The sequence below is a fragment of the Eulemur rufifrons genome, chromosome 27, assembly GCF_041146395.1.
Source record: "Eulemur rufifrons isolate Redbay chromosome 27, OSU_ERuf_1, whole genome shotgun sequence".
NCBI classification, from domain to species: Eukaryota; Metazoa; Chordata; class Mammalia; order Primates; family Lemuridae; genus Eulemur; species Eulemur rufifrons.
This window is the reverse complement of record NC_091009.1, coordinates 27,150,932-27,172,330: the sequence shown is the minus strand read 5'-3', so window position 1 is coordinate 27,172,330 and position 21,399 is coordinate 27,150,932. Positions and strand designations below refer to the sequence as shown.

Sequence of the window (21,399 nt, the reverse complement as noted above, 5' to 3'; positions counted from 1 at the left end):
ACCGCCTCTCCTGGCTGGGGAGGAGCCCAGGCTCTGACCATGTTGTGCCTGAGAATTGGGACTGGGCACTGGGGTTGGTGGGCTGCAGGGGAGACCAGAGGAGGACTGGAGTCTGAGTCCTAGGCAGGGGCAGGCTTGGGAAGCACACGGCAACCAAGGCATTATGTTCAAGACCCGGGTGGGAGCGAAGGTTCACATCAGGCAGGGTGGCACCCTGGGGAGACCTCTCTCCCAGAGAGAACTCTCCACACGCAGGCCCTGTGGAAGGGTCTAGAGATGAGACAGGGGAGCAAGCTGCCAGTGGGCAGTGTGGACATTCCTTAGAGGATGTGACATGGTTTAGTGCCAGAACCTGGGCATGATCTCAATAGACCCTTTATCTAATCACTGTCCACAAAAGAGACTTTGGATTCAACCAGTCTAAAACCTAAGTTATCATTTAACTAGCTTCTAGTTGGTAATCTTGTAGAAAGAGTTTATTCATTTGGTTACCTCTGTTTTGTTTAGCAGCCTCTTGATCTTGGAGGGTACCACAGAAAACTATGAGATCAGGGTTAAGTATTCCATTTATGCTTTACCAAGGTTGTTATTCTTTTTTAATGCTCAAGAAGAGTACTGGCTGCCCAGGTGCGATGGCTCACACCTGTAATCCCAGCATGCTGGAAGGCTGAGGTGGGAGGATCACTTGTGCTCAGGAGTTCAAGACCAGCCTGAGCAAGAGCCAGACTCGTCTCTATTAAAAACAGAAAAATTAGCCGGGTGTGGTAGTGTGTGCCTGTAGGCCCAGCTACTCAAAAGCTGAGCCAGGAGGATCGCTTGAGCCCAGGAGTTTGAGGGTGCAGTGAGCTATGATGACGCCACTGCACTTTACCCAGGGTAACAGAGCAAGATTCTGTCTCAGAAAAAAAAAAAAAAAAAAGCACTGTTTACAGCTATTTTCGGTTTATTCCACTATTCCTCTACAAATAATCTTAATTATGTTCTATAACAGAGAACTTTGGGTCTTTGGGTCTTGACCACTGGAGTAGACACAAAACTCTTCTCTTACTGAAGGTAACCGTGGTTCCACCTTTAGGCACTCTCCTAGCCCCCTCAGACCAGCCCTGGAGGTGGGGGAGCCTTTGGTTTACAGACACATCCTGGGATGACTAAAAGTGGGACCAAAGCAAAAGGCTCTGAGAGGGCCGTCTGGGAGACAGAGTCACGGGGAACAAATGCAGCCTGAGCCTCCTCGGCGGCAATCATCGTCTTTAATTATTCATTAAGTCACATTTCTGATTCATTAGCAAGTGCCAGCTTGTAGGTGCTGGTTGAAAGACAGAATTTAGAGGGAAAAAGACATTAAACTTGAGCTCTTTGGAGAGCAGCCCCTTCCTGGCACCTTCAAACACCTTCTTTTCTTCCCTTCTACTTGGAACTTCTCAACTGTGAGGGGTTGTGAGGGTTTGGCCGTTCTTTAGTCTTAGGACCATGTGAGTGGCAGGAAGGGAGAAAGGATCATCTTCCCTGAGCTGGGACCTGGGAAAGATTAGTCTTCATTTCATTTTTCTCTTCTCCCTCCTCCGTCTTCTATTCCAAGACTCTGCCTCCAAGGGAGCAGGGGCTCTTTTCGAGAGACCCCCGGCCAGGAGGACAGGAGATGCTATATCTAGCTCCTCTCACTGGGTGCCCTTGAGAAAAATGTTTCACCTCCCAGGACCTCAATTTTCTGACCTGTGAAATGGTAAGAATGTGTGCGTATAACTACCTGTGCCCATCATACACGGCCCCTAATGCCTTAGGGCTGCAGGTATTTTATGCTGTCTCCCAAGAACGGCAGAGGTGAGCACACCTGGTGAGGATTTCAGGCCCCAGTGAGCATAAATACCGTGAGAGGAGCTTTGGTTCTTTCCGTGATGTTTACAGAAGTGCCGTGAGCGGGGTTTGTGGCATGTCTGTCTCAGCATCTAGCAGGGCACCTGGGTTCTAGTAAATATTCAAACACGTCTTTTGAATGAAGGAAAGAAGAAGAAAGAGAGGAGGGGAGGGTGGGATGGAGTGGAGGGGAAAGTCCCACTGACATCCCATAATAAGGGTGCAGAGAGGCTGTAAATTTCTGTCCTTTCTGAAATCAGCTCCTCTGTGGGAAGCCTCTTGCTTTCGGGAGGCCCCACGAGGACCGTATTCTCTGTGCCTGAGGGTCTCCCACTAGAAATAAGCTGCGGGCGGAACGCCTCACGCCACCCAGCCCAGCAGGAACAATCAGGCCAGACTTTGATGCCACTGAGGAGGGGACCAGCACGCCTCTGAGGACAGGTGGGAGAAGCCTAGGTGGGTGTGAGTGCAGGCAGTGGAGTCCCCTGGAGTGAGGGCCCCAAGGATCATTGTGATTCTGCAGGTGATTGTCACAGGTGGAGGGAGAGTCAGCGGCACGGCCTAGGCTTCCCTGGGCTTGTCCTGGGCCTCGGCGGCCACATTGCTGGCCTGGAGCAGGAAGGCGGTGTAGGCCATCTCGGCTTCCTCCTTGGATGACTAGGGGGCAACAGGACTGAGGTCAGTGGTGGGGGCGTTGGCTCAGCGGGTGGAGCCAGGAGGAGGGATGCTCTCAATATCCTGAATCCATGACCTTGGCCTGAGCAACACAAGCCTGTGTGGCCCACTGTCCTCAGCCCAGCCCCCGCACTCACTGTGAGCGACAAACTCTGAGAAATGGAAAGTTGCAGCCTCTAAAAATATCCCCCTCTGTCTCACTACCTCCTTCCAACAGACGAAGTGGAACCATCTCTGTTGCCTGGGCCTGTCCCCGGAAGCTGTGCCCACTCAGTCCACGGGCAAGGTGGCCTGGCCTAGGCCGGTGTCAGCTGAGGTGGTCTATGTTTCTCTACTGACCCAGAGAGGTGCTTTTCGGCACTGCAAGTCCCGAAAGGCCGTCTCCAGGACTAACTCATTCGCCTAATTGTGCTGCATGCCAGGACCTCTGCTGTTTCAAGGGCAAGCGGGTGTGATGCAAAACATCAGGGCCTCCGACGAGAGGCACAGGTGTGGTCCTTTTCCGGCCCCCGGGCCTGCGGGAGGCCTGAGAGGGTAACATACAACTCAGAGGCAGGTCTGGTAGGATTTCAAGTCGTGTGGCACTTGGTTGAGGTGGGCAGGGGCTTCAGTGACCATCAAACTACCCACTGTGAGCGAATGTCTTTCCGGCCCCGGTGAAAGGCTGGTCCTGAGCAAACCCTCGAGGGAGGATGGGTGGCTTGGGGTCCACGGTCCCCTCAGGAAGAGCACCCACGTCATCACAGCACATTTGATCTTCCCACCTGTGACTGCGTCTTTCATGCGCTGGCCTTCCTCACTTCCCAGTCTCGCCCCCTCCTGCAGACTGACAGCCTATAAATGCAACTCACCTCCCTCCTCAGCCTCACCCACACGTCAACACCCCACAATCGGTAAGATACGTCTCTCCCTCAAAAAGTCCTCCTGAAGCCTATTTACCCCACCTTCCCTGTTCTGTTCCCCACATTGAGGCAGTTCTTCCTGATGCCTGACTGCAGTCCCTCATGCTGCATTTTTTTGCCACACAGTGGGGCCCTGTTTTCCCTCCTCATCCTCACCCTTTTTGCCTTCTTGGGTTCTTTGGTTTCCATGCTGCTCTCAGTGGTGGTGCTGAACTCTGTGTAAAGAGAGGGGGTTTGTTAGCCCTTGATAGCTTCCTATTCCCACCCTAGACGTGGGGTCAGGTCCAGTTCCGTTTTCCCAGGGACTAAGCATCCCCTTGAGTGACGGACGTACCATCCTTTCCCTCGAGGGAAGTCTCCTGAGTGACTGCAGAGGCTCCCATGTTGTCATTGGCTCCAAATTCCCTGGAATTCTCGAAGTCCGACATGCTGATGTTTGTCCTGTAGCTTGCAATGGAAACCCGGTCTGTCGGGAGAAAGAGGAGTTGGTGGAGGGATAGAGCCCCGGGCCTAGGAGCCCAGGCGGTGCCGCTCCTCTCGCGGGAGGGCTGAGGGGAGCGGGCCTGCGGGAGCTCACCTCCGACCAGGCCCCAGCAGACGGAAAGGGTCTGTCTCCTCCCCAGGCCCTTGCCATGGGGAATCGAGACACGACAATCCCTGACCTTAGATTATTGCGCTGTGACCCACAAAGCACAGCCCCTCATTTGGCCCTCACATCAGCTCTGTGACGTGGTCATTATCATTCCTGTCTTGAGCCCTGAGGAAACTGAGGCACGTGGCAGGGACGCTCCAAAGTCACACAGCCAGTGACTTCTCAGACTAGGTCACAGCCCTGGTCTTGCGAATCCTGGTCTCCTCGTCCTGGCGGTGCCGCCCTGACCTTACACCCTGAGCAAGGGGAAATGGCTTTCCAGAGACAGCGTCTGGACGGCAGCACTGAATTTAAGTTTTGGGTGTGTGTGGCTTTGTCATTCCCCGCGCTGCTTCCTCAGAGTCTTTGGTTTGGGTCTATGAAAAAGAAAAGACCATGGCAGCCTCCTCTAAGGGCAGCTGGGCCTGGACTGCGGGCTTGGGCTTGGGGGCGGGGGGCGGGAGGCGTCCCAGGGACTTACCCACGTTCTTCCTGTGCCGGGCTCTGGCCACCCCCACAGCCACAGCGCCCAGCGCCAGCACCAGGGTCAGGGGCACCAGGGTGGAGAGCAGCACCTTGTGACTCCCGCCTTTTCCCTTAGAGCTGGAAGGAGGAGCAAGCCAGTTAATCAGTGGACGGGAGCGCTGGGGGCCTCAGAACGCGCCTGGCTAGTTTCCTCCCGGGTTTATACACTGTGTCCTCCTGATACAGCTCCCTAGCTCTGTTCTTCTAAGAAGCCAGACACGGCAAAGGCAAGGACTGGGCCGTCCCTGCACGGTGGCCTGGGACACTGAACTGAATTGTACGCACTGCCGCAGCCATGGGAGAAGGGCAGGGGGTGCCACGGGACCCTCCCAGGCACAAGCAGAGCTGTCAGGGCTGCCCCCCTACTGTCCCAGAGGTGGACAGGCCTCCCTCCTTGGACCTGGTGGCCCAGCCTCAGGTCCTCAGCCTCTAGGGTGTTCTCTGAGGGGACAACCCTGAACCCGTCCTCACCTGCTGGTATCCGCAGATGCGCTGCTCCCATCGGCTTGGTCGCCCACATCCTCCACCACTCCTTCCTCGGCAAAAAGCCTGGGATCCTGAACGGCTTTGTTCTCAGTCTCCCTGAGCCTCGGCTCTACCACCTCCTCATCCGGAGCAGCATTTGCGTTCTCTGGGCTGATGTTGCGGGACTCTGGAGCAGAGCAGGGCGGGGGCTGGGTTATGGGCTTTTATCTGCATTCTTACTCCTTGAGGTTAAGGAGTCTAAGGAGTAGATTTCACTAGGAATCACAGGGTCAGGGTTAGATTTCAAGGCTGCAGGGGTGGAACCCAGGATGACAGAAACCGAGCAGTGAGGGCCTTCTCTGGCGTGTCGCAGAGGCTCTCTGCCCCATTACTGCCAAATTCATTTCCACCTTCAAGGCTCCTTGCCATAGACCCAGCTGTGCGTCAAGGCTGACCCTTCACTTAGGGCTGGGGAGATTTTTCACAGCTTTGGAACCCTGCCCCAGGCGTCCTGGCTGCAGCACTGGGTGTGACAGCACTGTCCCCAGGCAGTAGCCTGGCAATACCCCCACACTCCCCGCCCCACAAAGTGAGCCATACCAGGGGGACACAGACACAATAGGACTTCCAGGGGGACTAAAAATAGCCTCATTACAGGCAAAGCATTTCATGTGACATTTTCAAAAGACGTGAAATGCAAACTTACTGGATGCAGTTGACTTAATTTTCCTGACCAGACCTTGTACATGAGGGTATCTGGCTCTCTTTCGAGAGAGAGCTTTGGCAGAGGGAGGGAGGATGAATATATTGCGTATGATAGTGACTCTGAAAGTTCTAAAAATAGAAGAATATCTCTAGATATAGAAGGGACTTCAATCTGGTTTGAAGGGACAACTATGGGACTTGTCTTCATCCTGAGGTTAAACAGCAAACTCTTTTGACTTAGTTTGTGTGTTCTTTTGGGATGTCCTTTTTGGAAGGCTCAATGGACTTTGTGGGGGCTAAATCTCCCCCCTCCCTCCCACTGCCCCCTTCTTGTAGCTGAACCTCGGGCCAGGCCTGGTTGAGAAGCTCTTAGGCAGGGGCCTTCGAGGAGTCTTGCCTCTGAGGTCCCATGGGGCCCAGGCCTGGCCCTCAGAGACTCACCCTGCACCTTCTCCTCAACTGCCACATAGACAGCGGCCGTCTCTCCGTAGTGCTGGCCCTGCTTCACCCCACACCAGTACCAGCCCTCGTCTGCCTTGGTGACTGGGTTCAGGGTTAGGGAGACGATCCGGCTGTTCTGGTCGCAGTTCACAAAGGCCTGGCTGGGGCCTTCGTCTTCGGTGGGCAGGGCCGGGCAGCCCGTGTTGCTCCACTTGCACCAGTATTTTTCATGGGAGTAGAATTTGCACGGGAAGTGGCAGGGCAGCTTGAGGGACTCTCCCAGCACAGCAGTGACATTCTCTGGTACCTTCAGGTTCGGTTTTCCTGGAGCAGGGAGGGAAGAAGAAATAGGCACAGAAGTTGGCACCTGGAGATGCTGTAGGGAAGTGACTATCGTGGGCACCTTTGTCCACATTTCCTCTTTGGAGAGCACTGCAAATAAATACATTATTCTGAATACCCAAGAAATGTAGCTATGTGCTTAAGTGATAACTATTGTTGATGACCTCCACGGTCAATCCAGAGCCTATCACAGAACATAGAGCCTTGCACATCGACGTCGGTTTGCTTTCATTCCTCTTCCTTCTCCTCTAGACTCCATACAAAGAGCTACCTTCAATGCTCGACTTCAGTTGACGCCTACAGACTGCATAAAAGAGGCCAGTGTTTTTGATAGTAGGAGGTGCTATGTGTGGTGTATTATATGGAAGAGCGTGGGGTGCTTCTTCCAGGTACGGAAAAGTGACCTCTGGACAGGTAGGCTCCTTCCTGAGGTCTGTGCCATCAGCACAGATGCGGCTGAGAGGGGAGGGAGGTGGGCCGGGCTGTGCTGCGGACTGCAGAGGTCTTGGGGCTTCCTCCCGTCCCTCTTGCCCCAAGTCAGCTCTTACCTTCAATAACCTTGAGCTCCACAGTGGTCCTCCAGCGAATGTCGCCGTTGGTCAGACACCAGTAGAAGCCGGCGTCCTGCGCGGTGAGCTGGTTGAGGATGACGGTGTAGGTGCCGTTGCCCGGCTCCTCGTGCAGCGCCAGCCGGCCCTCGTATTCGTCCCGCACCAGCCCCTCACTCTCCACCAGCAGTGGGCAGCGGCCGTTCTGAGCCCCGTCCCAGCGACACCAGTACTTGAGCAGGCTGCTTTCCTTCGGGTTGTAGGGGCAGAGCACGGCCACGGAGCCGCCTGCCACGCCCTTCACCACGGAAGCGCTGCGGGGGATCGTGGTCTCTGGAAGCACAGACAGAGGTGGGATGGAAGGGTGGCGGCGACACAGGACTAGCCTCGGACAACCTGGGCAGCCGCTTCCCCAGATCCCAGCCACGGCAGAGAGCGAGGTTTAGGCGAATCACCTCGCCATTCTCAGAAAATGAGAAAGAACTTTCCTAATGTCACAGAGCCTGTGGCTGGAGCCACCAGGACCAGACTCCAGTGACTTCCACCCTCTGCCTGGATACCTCGTTCCTTCCCTTCACCTTATTCTAGGCAGAAAACGGAAGGTGTTTAAGGAGAGAATGTCAGCTCTTCTCCGCTGGCTTCTTACAAAATCGCCACATCAGTTTTTGTCTATTTATTAGCTCACCCCGCTAAAGTAGCCAGACACATTGTTTCCAAACCAAGGAAACACATTTAGAATGGTGTGGTTTAAAATGGAAACTATGTGACAGATAAGTTTAATTGTTGAGCACTTGCCACAGACACCTGGTTTGGAAAATAAAAATGGTTGAGGACCCTGAGGGGCACCTCAAAAAGGACAGCTGTCCCCAAGCAGCTACAGTTGAGGTCTGGAGAGAACCCGGGGCCACTGAGGGCGCACGGGACTGTGGTGGGGACCAGAGCTGGCTGTAGAAACGCTGTGCAGGGAACACGAGTCCCTTACAGAAAAGTCACAGGGACGGACACTTTGAACTGCAAGTCCTGCTTTGCTGCTTCTCCTGAGGGCGGCTCCATGCAGAGTGCTCCAGCGGGGGACAGAGCAGGGACGTCATTATTCCACCGTGTCACAGCTCGCCAGCGTACAGCTGAGTGAGCGAGACGTGGGGAGTGAAAAATAAGCCCGAGAGATGTGCGTGTGCAGAATGCAGGGGCCGCGGCCCTTCCTTCCCGGGAAAGCTTCGCGAGCAAGAGAAGCCAATCCTTTTCCCCCTGTGAATGTGAGGGACGAGGCACCATCTGCTCAGGCCGCAGGAGGGGACAGAGGCCCGTCATGAAACCCGCACACTCTACCAAGTCTTGCTTCAAGCGGGAGCTTTGCTCTCCTTGTTCTTACTAAGCAGGGAGAGCCGTCAGAGGGCCCGTAGGAGCTTCCACGAGGCAGAGCCTGCTTTTCGGCTGCCTGGGCTGCATCCAGCTCAGGGCTCGTGGGGAGTGGGTGCTGCCGACTGACTGACGGATGTTGGTGGACAGACCCCGGGAGCTGAGCGAGGCTCTCCCCTGCTCGGCTGCCCCACCTTGCCCTTCCCCCGGCTCACCTTCATTGACGAAGAGCTGCCAAGCCTGGATGGGCCAGCCATCCTGCAGCAGCCCGTCAGAGTGGGCTCCGCACAGGTAGCGCCCGGCATCCTCCTTCCTGAGGCCTGTGATCAGCACACTGAATTCGCCGTTCTTGTCCTTGGGGGTGAGCAGGATCCTGCCCTCAAAGGACGAATCCCTCGTACCCAGGGTGTTGATGATCACATCGCAGTTTCCCTCCTTGCTCACCCGGCACAGAAATTTGGCCACATTTGCCACCTCAGAGCCCAGGGCACAGTCAAAGGACACCGAGCCCCTCAGGTCCCCATAAACCAGCTCAGGCTCGGGCTTAAGCACTTGGAGGTCAACGTTCTTCTTATCCGCACTGGAACCATCCCCGGCCTGGCAGACGTACAGCCCAGCATCGCTGAGCTGGAGTTGTTTGATGGTGATGGCGAACACTGATTGACTGGTACCCTGAATCGTGAGGCTTATTCTGCCGCTATATTGGGAGTTCACATACTGATTGGTGTCGATGATGAGTAGGCAGTTCTGGCCTATCTGCTTGCACAAGGACTTCTTACTCTGAGCATTCGCAGACTTGAAAGGGCAGTTGATGGTCACTGTTCTGCCCACGTCTACTGTGTGGACTTCAGTGTCTTTTAGGAGCCCAGGATCTGCAGGATGAGGAGCAGGGGGACAAGTTGTGATTCCATTCTCTTGCAACATAGAGCTATTTGTTATTCCCAGTGAGGGTCTGGGTGGGCCCACACTTGGAATGCCCTCTTTCCCAGGAGGGCACTCTCAGAATATGTCTCCCAAGGCCCAGCTTGACCGCCGCCTCCTCCATGAAAACTTCCCCCAGCTGGCGCCAATCTCTCCCTCCTCTGTGCTCTCTTAGTACCTATGTCTGCTTCACTTACTACATCCAGTCTAGCATATGGTTAATTATGTTCTCCATGGACTGGAAGTTCCTTGAGGGCAGAGACGTGTTTTTCTCATGTGTGACTCCCCTGCTGTGACAAGCACAATGCCTATATGTAGTAGGTTTCCAAATTCACGGGTGTTGAAATGCATAGAACGAATATAAGTACAGGGTGGTGGATTTCAATGTATTGCAATAGAATTTTCGAAAAGTTACAAGTCCAGACATGGAATGGGCTATTTTGCGATGCAGTAAGTTTCTGGAACATAGCTGCATACCCATCGTCCACAATGTTCTTCTAGACATCCAAGTAGAGTGAACTCTAAGCTCTCTTCAGCTCTTAAGATTCTGTGGTTTTATGAATCTCCACCACCACCCGAATGACCTCTTCATTTAGTCCACAGATAATAGTATGCATATCCCAAAGGAGCAAAACATATCTTTGGGAGTCCCTCCAAATTTCCTCCCTTAAGACTTCCTTCTCTTTTAAGTTGCCCATGACTATCTAAAATGCCCTCGTTGCTATATCCTTGTCAGAAAGAGCTTTCTCCCCTTTCTCCTTCTTCAATTAGAACAGGCCTTTTCACTGACTCATCCAGGTCAGACCTTTAGGATCCTGATCTTTGGTCAAGAACTGATAATCTAATTTATGCTGATAGTGCTGATGGGCTAAAAAGATGTGCATTTTTAAAGATGCCTTCTGATAGTCCAAGACTTGATCTAAAGGTGTGTCAATGGTAGGAATTTACGGATCCCTAGAAATGTCTCCCTGCCTTTTCTGTCTCCTTAGGCTCATAGACCTCCCTTCCTACATGTAACAAACACAGGAGAAGTTGTCCTCCTAAGCTAGAGCTTCAGTAAAGCCCTAAGAAGGAAGACCCAGAAAGGTTTACCCACTGCCTCCAACTGGCCTCTCCTGTCTTGTTCCCATGTCCTATTTTAAAAAGTCTTTGCCTGGGGAGGGAGGAGCCACCTTCCGACCCCTTGTCAGGACACCCTTCCCTGTCGGGACGTTCTACCTCAAGCCCTCCCGTGCACCCAAGATGATTTCCTTCTGCCTTTCCCCCTGAAGTCCAAGGAGCCTGGATCCTTACCCTGGCTGACCTCCAGGCTGACGTCAAAGGACAGGCCTCGGTTGTTGAGGCCCAGGCCACATTTGTAGCGCCCAGAGTCATTCTGGGATAGTTGGGCAATGTCCACCACAAATGTGCCGTTCTCCGGGAAGTTAGTGAGGCTGGCTCTGCCCACGTAGTCGCTGGAGACGTAGCCCTCCGAGGAGATGAAGGTTGTGCAGCGGCCACTGGCTCCCTGCCGGCACCAGTACTTCCGGGTGTGCCGGTTGACAGAGGTGGGTGGGTAGAAGCACGTGATGGACACTGAGTTACCTTCCACACTACTCACCTCCTGGGGACCAAATATGGGACTCTTCATGGAGACCACTGTGGGGAATAGAAGACAGAGGCTTTCTGAGGCCCGTGGGAGGCAAAGCCTGCCGAAGGAAATCTAGACAGCCCGCCCCGGGGAGGCGCGATTGTCTCCCTGACACCCAGGCCCTCTGTGGACGGTTTTCCATATGCTACAACTGGAAAATTGCTGTGCCTGGGTGAAATGATTGCTTTAATCATCATTAAATTCTAATTGTGATGCATTAATGATAAACATTTTAAGGACGATGGAATGACAAACTTATGATATCCCTCGTTTCTTTAAAAAAAAAACGCCAATTTTTTAGGGTATTATCTGTTATTCCCTTATATTTCTAAAAACACTTTGTAGAGATGATTTTCTTTTTTTCCCAGATAAAAATATTAAGAGCAAGGAAGGATGAGAGATTTCCCCCAAATTCCATAGCAAGTCATAGAGATGCTTGGTTGGAGGTCAAGGTCTTTTTATTTTATTTTTGTAGAGATGAAGTCTCCGCCTGTCACCCAGGCCGGAGTGCAGTGGCATCATCATAGCTCACTGCAGCCTCAAACTCCTGGGCTCAGCGATCCTCCTGCCTCAGCCTCCCGAGTAGCTGGGACTACAGGAGCACCACAATGCCTGACTAATTTTTCTATTTTTAGCAAATGACTGGATCTCATTCTTGCTCATGCTGGTCTAGTTTATTTTATTTTATTTTATTTTTCTTTCTTTCTTTCTTTTTAGTGAGACAGGGTCTCACTATACTGCCCAGACTGCGTTTTTATTTCCAGAGAAGATCCTTCCTCAGACCGCTGGCCTTGCGGTTAGAAATCACCATCCCTGGCCCTGACTACCAATGCTCACCCACCTATTTTCAGACATGGCCTTTCTGCATTGTCTGTGTAACTCCCCCTCAAGGGAGCACGCCTTCTGAGAGGGACACCCTTTGGGATGAGTCTGGTTTCAGTGTCCCCAGGGAACTGGACCCTGGAGGGGGCTGGCATGAGGGGGTAGAGCCCTGCCGAGTTGGCAGCGGGCAGACGCACCTGGAAAGGCAGCCAGCAGGCAGGCGAGCAAGAAGAGCGTCATTGCTGGTGGCTCCTGAGGGGACTGTGCTGCCCAGGCTGACTTCTTGTGAGACGCTGAAAGACAATAACCACAAGGAATTGAAGCTCCTCTGTCTTCTAAGACTAGCTGACCTTAGAGTTTCGGTGACATCGGTTTGGCTTCGTGTCTCCAGCAACTGACATGAATCCTGTTGAGCGAATAAGTGGCTCCACGTCTCCTGTGATGGCTCAGTGTCCCGTCATCCTACAGCACTTACTGCTCCTCGGTACTCACAGGCAGCTTTTGTCTTCTCAACTGAGCTGCGGGCTCCCTCAGGGTAGGGACATCAGTGTCATTTGTTCTACATCCCTGCCCAGGGGTCGCGGTCCCAGGCACACTGTAAGACCTCAGAAGTGGCTCTCTGGATGGTGGGTTACTGCCAATATGTGACCCCATCTTTCTGTTTCAGCTGCCCTTCCTGCACCCCTGCCCTCCCTACACCCCTGGAGCGGCTGACATATTTCATGATGTGTTCAGATGGGGAAACTGAGACCCACGGAGGAGATCTAATGATCACTGAGGTTGTAAGTGTGATGAGAATGCTCATAACCCCACCAGTTGCTCTCTTACCCTGTCCCAGGCACTGTGTCAAATAGTTTACGTGTGTTATCTCCTTTGAACTTGGTATCAACCCTATGAGGTGGGTATTCTTATCCACATTTTGCATCAGAAGAAACGAGAGCTTAAAACTTAAGTACTTTCCTCAACGTCACACAGGGGTTCAGTGTGTGGTGTTGGGGGTGGGCAGAGCGGGGGTGGCGGATGATTTGAGCCCAGCTTCGTCTGACTCCAAAGTCCACGTTCTCAACTTTTCCACTGTGCCGTCCGTGCCCACCTCAACCACGACAGAACGCTCACACCTAGGCTGGCTCCTGTTACCTGCAGAGCCCGGCTTCTTATCAGAGCCCTGTCGTTTACCCTAGTTTATCTGAGTTTTATAACTTCCCTTGAAATAAGATAAATGGATACAATCACGACCATTTTTATGGATAAGAAAATTGAGATCTGGAGACATTTTGAGATAACTTTGGCTACATAATAGGCCCCAGGTTTCCCAGCTACTTGGTTATGGGGTCAGGGTTAAAAAACGTAGGTACTATGTAGTCTTATGAGTCCTGCCTGCTGAGGCCGGACAGACAGCGATGGAGAATCTAAGATAAGACCCCTCAGAGGGTGCAGCCCAGTGGGGTTTGTCACCACCCCGGACACAGCCCAGGGCGGGGGAGGCTTGGGGGCCCCAGGGCCCGGCCTGATAGCAGCTGTCTTCAGAACCCAAACTACAGCCTAGAGGGGAGGAGAGGAGGAGAGAGGGGTCCCCACTCTCCCACAGACTTTGACACACTTTAAACTTTGGAGTAGACTTGACAAAGAGAGTGTGAACCTGTAATCAGGCCCATAAAGATAAGGACTCCAGGCATCCGCTCCTGCTCCCAGAGCCTCCCTCGATGGCCTGAGCCAAGGGCAATAGAGTTGTTTATCTTGGTGATTTCTTTTCTGCAGGGGGATTTCCCAGCAAAGAACCGTTTTATTTCCTTGTGGAGATAAAGGTATTCTGTTCTCCGGTTCTCTGGAAGTGTATAAGTGGAGGGGGTAGGGAGAGATAGGGGTGTCAGATGGCAACTTCCAGGCTCTCTTGAGTCTGGTTAATTGCCCTAGGTTTTTCTCACCAGGACAATGATTAACCCCCGGAGTGGGGCCTTAGCCAAATGCCAGTTAGCCCCACCATGAATGCACTCAAGGGACCCTAGACGGGGTATCACCTGAGTGGGCACCGCAGCAGCTTCCAGCAGGCTGGGAAATCTGTCTTCTCTGCAACAGTTGAGATGGGCTGGCTGCGAAGTCCTGGGGAGTCTACCGCTTGTGCTGGCCCTGGGTGGGTGCAGTCACAGGTGGGAAGACAAAACACGCCTGCTTTGAAGAGCCCAACCCAGCAGTGGCTATCCTTGCTTCTTGTCCCTGTCCTCACCTCTAGATAAGCAAGCTTCCTAATATCTCTGTGAGACAGGAGGTTGGGGGGGGGGGCTCTTCCCATGGGCTGAACTGGGGGATGAAGCCCCTTCTCTGGATCGGTAAAGTGACTTGCCCTGGGTTACAGAGTCAGATGCCAGGTGTTCCAAGGTGACAGTCCTGACTTTCATCTCAGACTTCTCATTCCGTGGCATGTGTGGTTGGCTCTGCTTGTCCACATAGAGGGGGGACATGTGCGTGGACCCATTACCCTTTGCACAGTCTCAAGCCAGGTTAAGAGCATCAGTGTGCACAGCTGGAGGGGCCAATCTGGCAGAGGGTGACCTTGGCAAGAACATGCACGGTCAGTCCCAGGGGAGATGATGGGCAGAAGAAGACCCCCACGCTCTCAGGAACTCTTCTTTGCCCGAAGCTAAAACTTGAAGCACAATTTCTCTGGTAGCAGCTGAAAGGACCCTGTGATTTGAGAATCCTAAGAGACCCCTTCCTCTCAAAACCAGACTTTCTCCCCAAACCCAAGGGATTCAAGTCTCAGGGGGGGCTCCAGTTCCAAGTTGACTGGAGCTTGATTTGAAAGATTTACTTAAGGAAGGCAGAAAAGATCATAACATTTTAGGGGCACCTGCTATGTGCCAGATGCTTTGCCAGGTTCTTTTTTTATGTGATTTCATTCATTAGCACAGCAACCCAAGAGGTAGATGTTATTGTCCTCATATTACAGGTGGGAACTCTAAGGGTTAGAGAGATGCTTGGCACCAAGACCCACAGCAGAATTGGAATTTGAGATCAGTACCCCATTATCTCTGTTATATATATATCTGTTATATATGCTAGTATATCATGCATGAAGACACCTTTTCTGCTTCTTAAACTAGGAGTTAGTTGTTTTTTCACTTGTGAGGCTGGGATATGCTAGATCATTCTCAGTTTACTAAGTTAGAGCCCCAATATATTTATAACATATATCCCCATGATCATGGATTGGGGGCGGGGTATAGGCTGTGCTGGAGAATAGAGTCTGTCTTCTTATAAAATTAACTTAACTAGCTCCTCTTCAGTTGAAGTGACTGTGCTTCAGCTCTTATGGCCCAGAGTCCAGACCTTTGTCCATCCAATCTCAGGTTTCTTCCTTTTTCAGAGGAAGAAGGATCTCCTGGACCCTGGTCTTGGCTTGGCTTCTGATGAGCCACGTGGCCTGGTAACCTTGCAGCCATTCTGGTCGTTTTATCTCTTTGGTACCAAGAGACGGTGAGTCCGTCAGCCCCCAGGGGCTTCAGAGGGGACAGAGAGCATTTGCTAAGGAGACTTGAAGCTAAGTCAGCAGCTTCTGACAGTCTATGAGCATGAACTTGGAGGAGCAGGAAGATCTGGAGTTCAGGAGTTGGAATTGGCTGGCCTGGCTGGGGAGGGGGCTTTCCTTGGCCTGGACAGAACAGCTCCTTCCCCTACTTGCAGGAGAGACACTGCCCGACTCCACTGGGGACTGTCACTCTCATCTCCCGTGGGTGGAGGGCCCGAGCATAGACTAGAGTAAGCTTGGAAATAGCTGCATGAGGAGGAGCCGTGAGGATGGAAGAGAACCTGGGCTCCCGCATCCTGCTCTGCCCTGGGCTGCAGGGGGAGCTCTACCCCTTGGGCAGAATATGCTGGCTTAGCTCCCATGTCTGTAAAATGGGCATAATAGTCCCTGACTCTCCTAGCCTGAAGAGCTAGTGCAGGATGAGGGACTATGGAGTGGGATAATGGAACAGTGATATGGAAACTCCTTAAATAGCATAAAGTGCATCTCAACTTTTCAACTGAGCAATTACTCTCAAGCACAGCAGGGTAGGGGTCTGTGCACTTGACTGAGAGTGGCACAGAGCATTGACCCCTCAGCCTGGCTATCAGCTCTCTCACTGGGTGGCTGTGTGTTTGGGGGCAAGTCATTCAAACTCTTTGGAACCTGCAGTGCCTCATCTGTAAGCTGGAGATAATCGTACCCAGTATAGAGATGAAATGAAACAACATATGTAAAGGCCTTAGGATGGTGTCAGAGGAAATGTTAGTTCCTTTGTCCTCCCCTCTCTAAAATCAACACAGTCTTCTCTTTTGTTCCTATCACAGAGTGAGGGGAGAATAGAAGCCTGCTTGCTGGGTGGCCTCTGAAGACTGGGAGTGAGCTCTTCAGGTGGGACCATTGCTGGGAGGAGGCATGCACTGTGTGCTGGGTCAGAAGAACATACACCGAGTTCTTTCCAAGTGCTTTACATGTGTTTAACCTTCCCAGCCAGCCCATGAGGTAGGATAGCCCATTGTTCAGGTGTAATCATTGAGGTTCAGAGAGGTAAGAAATTTGCCCAAGGTTGCACAGCTGCTAAAGGGCTGAGATGGGATTCTGGATCAAGGGCATAGGCTCATGGCCACTAACCTAAACTTTTGTACCCCCATAATATGCTGAAATAAAAAAAAAAAAAAAGAAAGAAAGAAAGCAAAAAAATAAATAAATAAATAAATAAAAACATAAAGTCTTGCCGGGAGAGGAAGGGGCAGGACATCCAACATTAGAGGGAAGAATGAGTTCAGTTCTCTCCTCTCCACCTTTCACAGAAAAGGCAGTTCCTGTGAAGAGGACTGAGAGGTATGTGCCAATAGAGAAATTTCTTCCTGAAAAATATTAGCTGCTATTTATTTAACACCTACCATGCATAGGGGGTGTTACCTTCATATCCTATAACCAGGCACGTTGACGCCAAAGCCCCTTTCTACTCCGTCACATTGGGTCAATGCCAGTGACCTGGGGACCCCAGCCCACCCAGGGAGAGGGCAAGACATAGATGAGGGTCTCTGTTGAGCACGGTGCATGAGTAATAAAAAATTTTTTAAAGTTAGGTAATTTTTTAGGTGATATCAAAATGTCCTTATGACCATATCAAAATAGCTGTACCCAAATGTCATTCATACTCACTGGGTAACTTTGCATCACTCACATAAACTCAAAGTCTTAGTTTCCGCAACTATAAAATGTTATCACAATACGTACTCTGCCTACCTCCCGGGTCTGTACCAGGTGGGAATGAGATGACACGGTGGAAGTCTGGGTTAGTGGATTTACTCAACAGAAGCCTGTGGGATCCCACTTTTATAAACTAAAACCACAGAGGTCTGGAGGTGCTAAGAGACAGGCAGACCGAGCTGATTTCCTGACTCCTGGTTCAGTGTTCTTCCCGCTACATCACCCCATGCAGGGGCAGGGAGAAGGATGGATAGAGAATTCCAGCTCTGGCTTTGGGAAGACCCTCTACATCCTGCCACAGATAGCTCCCTTCTACCCAAACCCCTGAGTGTGGCACATCCTCTATCCAGAGGTTAAGGAACCTGTAATTCCCCTGGGGAAGGGAGGGACTGATGGCAAAGTTGTCTGCAAAACGTGAGCAGCTTGGGTGGCCCTAGGCACTGTGGCACTTGCACAAAGGGGACTGGAGGCTGGAGATGGAGCTTAACCAGCTGCTGCCCCTGTGCAGAAGGTCCCCCAGCTGGCTTGGGGTGCTGTCGGAATGGGCAAGGGGAGGGGAGGGCCATGTCTGAGGCTTCCTGGCTGCACAGCCAGGAGAAGCATCCGGAGTTGGGGATGCTGCCTGTGCCTGGGTGGCTCTGCCCGCCTTTCTCAGTGACCCTGTGAGGACCTCATTTTTCCTGCCTGTAGCATGGGCAGGATGACATGATGATACACATTGATGTAGCAGGTGGCAGGAATCTGCTGGAGCAAAGCTGGGTTGAAACTGGAAAGGATTTCAGAGCCTCTTAGAAGCCCAGAAAAAGGGGCTGAACATGCCCTGGCCAGAAGTCGGGAGGAAGAAACCCCAAGCACTGGATGAGGACCTGCTGCACAGCCCGTTCTCGCATCCTCCGAATCCCGGTCAGTCCGGTGCTCACTACATCCCTGAGTAACTGGGCTAAAGTGAAAATACCGAATAATCCCTATGTCACGGTAGAGGTTACAAAGCTGTTTCACACATGTTTTCTCATGGGTGTTATTTATGCCCCTGTTTTACAGATCGAGAAATGGTCTCAGAGAGATGAGGTGGCTTGCCTAAGGCCACACAGTTAATGAACTGTGGAGGAGTCAGGGCATTTGGGGACCAAGCTTAAAGAGAAGAGCTACATACTCTGACCACAGATGTTCCTTCCCACTGCTGATATTTTGCAGAAGGGGTGGGGGCTTCCACACACCGTGTCCTTCCTTGTCCCACCGGCGTACGTGCCTCCACTCCCCACCACTCACGGTCACACGGCCTGCCCCCCGTCCCCGTCACCCCACTGTCTGCGAGACTGGGAGTTGGGAACTTAGGGGATTGCCAGAGCCACCATGCCCGGGGCCCTTCCCAGGTAGCATCCCGTCCCCGTCCCGCCCGGGGATCCCAGACCGGTCACACTTACTTCAGCCACTTCCTTCTCTCCCGCTGATCCGCTGATCCCGTTTCAGGGGCAGCCGGTCTGTAACCCCTGCCTCTCAGGAAGCTGCCAGCAGGGCACTGGATGCTTCTGCCAAAACTGAAAGTCTGCTCAGTGCTTGACCCACACCTGAGCTCTTAAAGGGCCACTCTCCCACAGGCAGCATGGCCAGCCGGTGGCACGTGACTCCCCCAGGTCTCCTGCTGTCCTTTCATTTGGCTTTCCTGGCTGGCTCCATGTGCTCTCCTTTGACCTTGGGAAGACTCTGTTCCTTGGGAATCCTCCGTCATGGCAGCTGCGGGGTGCAGGACAGAGCGTCAACAGGGAAGATCCTGTCCTGTCACTTTCTAGCTGCGAGACCTTAGGCAAGTCCCCTTCACTTTTTTTTTAAGCTGGAAAAGAGGGATAGTAATGCCAAATCTGCAGGTAGAGGATATAGCCAGATATGGGGTGTAAAACGCCTGGCCCAGTGCTTGATATGAAGTTGACAGCATTCGACGGGTGGCACAAATGGCTTAGTCATTGGTCTCACATCCTAATCACTCGGGAACCCCTCCAACCCCCAGGATATTTAGCCCGGACTAGGCCCACCCTTTACACACCTTCTGCAAAGCCCCTTTTACCAGCCCCAGAGCTTCCAGAAACCAGCAGGCAGAGTTTCCAAGAACCGGGGGGACCGTGGCTCTTCCCTTTTCACTCCCTGGAGTAATTAAAGACCCTGGTGCTTCTGGGCTCCCCCGAAAAGGGCCGACCTCAGAGTTTTGTTAAGGCCCTGGCTCAGCCCCACAGCGAGGAGGGTACCGACCTGCTGAGCTGGAGGGGCAACCTCTTTCCTGCCTGGTTAGTCCACGGTGGTCTCCCAGGATGTGACTCCCAGGTGCTCTCCAAAGGATCATGACGGTCCCGTGTTACCCAAGTGAAGCCCACCCCAACAAGCACTCACGCACACACACACACCCCGCTTCCCTCACCACAGCCCCGGCCCCATCCTACCCGTGCGGGGCTGACCCAGGCCTTCCCTACAGAGCCCTACAGGCAAATCCCAGGAGAGGAAGGAGAAAATGAGAAGTGGAGCCCTGGAGAAACACGAGGCACTCACAGCCCTGGTCTTAATTTACGTAGTCACTCGCTCACTCGGGGGTGTTGATCCACAGCGACAGATTTGGATGGTCAAAAAAGAAAACATGTTTTCTATTATGAAGCTTAATTCCAGACCTTAAACCCATCACCTGACTGATGTAAGAAAAACCATTACCAGGCACTTCCAGGCAAACTCAGTCTATTTCAATGATATCTCAGTGACTTCACTCGGGATTTAAAATTCAGTCACATTCTGGGTTTTCCTTCCTTTTGGACGCCCTGCTCTCCTCTCGTGCTTATGGCTTGGGAGAGTGGTCACGGGGGAGGGGTGGCCAGCGTCACTGTTGGGGCAGTGAGTAGGAGCGACCCATTGTTTTGGTCTTGCTTTGTCATGGTGCTATGTTGGCTCCAGAAGGAAAGAGTTTTGTCTACTGAGATGTATAACTTGTCCTGCCTGGTCAGTGGGCCTTTGTCCCTGGTCTTCTTGCGAGGTCTGTGGTCCACTCCGGGCCCTCCCTGTCCATGCTGCTGGCCTCCTTTGGGTAGGAACTCGAGGCCCTGGGCCCTCCCTTGCCTTGCCTGTGGGTGCCGAGCAAGTCTGGCCCATCTGCATCCTTCTGAGGCCTTTGGCAGATCCCGCGTCGTGGAGCCACATTTTCCCAACACCCCTCGTAGCCTCCTGTGCTCCAGTGGTCTCATATAATCGAGGGTACCATGGATATGAGTGGGACAGTGGACCACCAAGTTCAAGGTGGTTCACTTGTGGACCTAGTTCTATACCGGGAAGGCAAGGTGCAGGCCCTCGGGGCGCTGGACTTTCCCAGCCCATCTGGAAGTCTCTGTCAGCATTGATCCCCTCTCCTCTCTACTGGACTCTGCCCCGCGGTGGCGCGTGGAAAGGCACCAGGACTCAGCAGCAGCTAAGCTCTCTTTCTTCCTCGTCAGCGGTCTTTCTCCTCTTCCCTTCCGGGATTGACATCAAGTGGGAGGACGTGAGGGCAGATTGAGATGTGCAGGGACAGGGATGACACGAGCCTGGCTCTGCCAGATTATGGCTCCTTTCAAAGGGTTCCCTTCTTACACCTCTCTCCGTTTGAACTCAATGGTCAAGACATTTGCAGGCTTGTTTTCTTATTTCTCAGTAATCTGCTTTCCCCCGAACAGGGAGTAACTTGTGTCTCGTTGTCTGGGCTGGCGCAGGGGTTAAGGGAGGCCGACTGAATACTGGCAGAGAAATTTGATGAGCGAAGGCTCGCGGGGAGGGCGGGAAGAGCGCCCATTAAATCGCTGCTTCCCACTCTGCCTCAGCGGGGTGGCTGGGGGTGCATCTGCTTCCTTGCTTCATCATTACACGGTGGTGGGTAGTTTACTAGATCGTGTCCTGGTGCACATTTGCAGCAGATTCCAAAACTGTCTTAGCAGTGTCAGACACACATGCATGTACACGCACACACACACCCCCCACATTCCCGAAGCCCACCCCGCCCACTGATCCAGCTTGGGAGAAGGGAAAAATGAGAAGTAGAACCCAGGCAAGAGCCAGAAAGTAAAAATCCCACGTCACATTTTGGGCTCAGCCATACGTTGGTGGCGTGATTGGAGTCACCAGCTTCCCCTCTTACACTGTGGCTTCCTGTCTGGAACCCACTGGCCCTAAAACAGCCCCTGTATCTCTGCGCTGGGGGAGGAGGGACTGGCCCAGAGGGTCTATCGCCCAGCTCAGTGACAGCAGGAATCCCCGTGCCTTCCGCCTGCTCGAAAGTCTTCCGCCTTTAAAGCAATAATACCATAAAATACATAATAAAAAGAGCAGCTTCTCATCCGACTTTCATGTCTCTG

The 21,399-nt window shown here is 52.7% G+C and overlaps 1 protein-coding gene across 2 annotated transcripts; it reads right to left on the bottom strand.

Annotated features, from left to right (window-relative positions):
• Window positions 1-949: 949 nt before the first annotated feature.
• PIGR (polymeric immunoglobulin receptor) lies at window positions 950-18,618 on the bottom strand. Of its 2 annotated transcripts, none has more exons than XM_069459685.1 (11): window positions 13,839-13,933; window positions 12,018-12,113; window positions 10,662-11,006; window positions 8,663-9,319; window positions 7,089-7,421; window positions 6,199-6,522; window positions 5,059-5,239; window positions 4,544-4,665; window positions 3,766-3,897; window positions 3,588-3,646; window positions 950-2,511 (listed from the first exon to the last, which is right to left on the bottom strand). In XM_069459685.1, exons 2-11 carry the CDS (start codon window positions 12,058-12,060, stop codon window positions 2,416-2,418), a joined length of 2,292 nt encoding a protein of 763 aa, XP_069315786.1. In that variant the 5' UTR covers window positions 12,061-12,113; window positions 13,839-13,933; the 3' UTR covers window positions 950-2,415. The 2 variants fall into 2 exon arrangements, with proteins under 2 accessions (XP_069315786.1, XP_069315785.1); XM_069459684.1 differs by lacking the exon at window positions 13,839-13,933 and adding an exon at window positions 18,466-18,618 and having other exon boundaries at window positions 951-2,511.
• Between the last annotated feature and the right edge of the window lie 2,781 nt (window positions 18,619-21,399).

Coding starts and splice junctions, on each gene's coding strand:
- PIGR (XM_069459684.1), bottom strand. CDS start 12,060: ATGACGCTCTTCTTGCTCGCCTGCCTGCTGGCTGCCTTTCCAG. Junction 3,898..4,543: donor CCGGCACAGGAAGAACGTGG/GTAAGTCCCTGG, acceptor TTCTCCCGACAG/ACCGGGTTTCCATTGCAAGC. Junction 2,512..3,587: donor AACCCAAGAAGGCAAAAAGG/GTGAGGATGAGG, acceptor GTTGCCCCCTAG/TCATCCAAGGAGGAAGCCGA.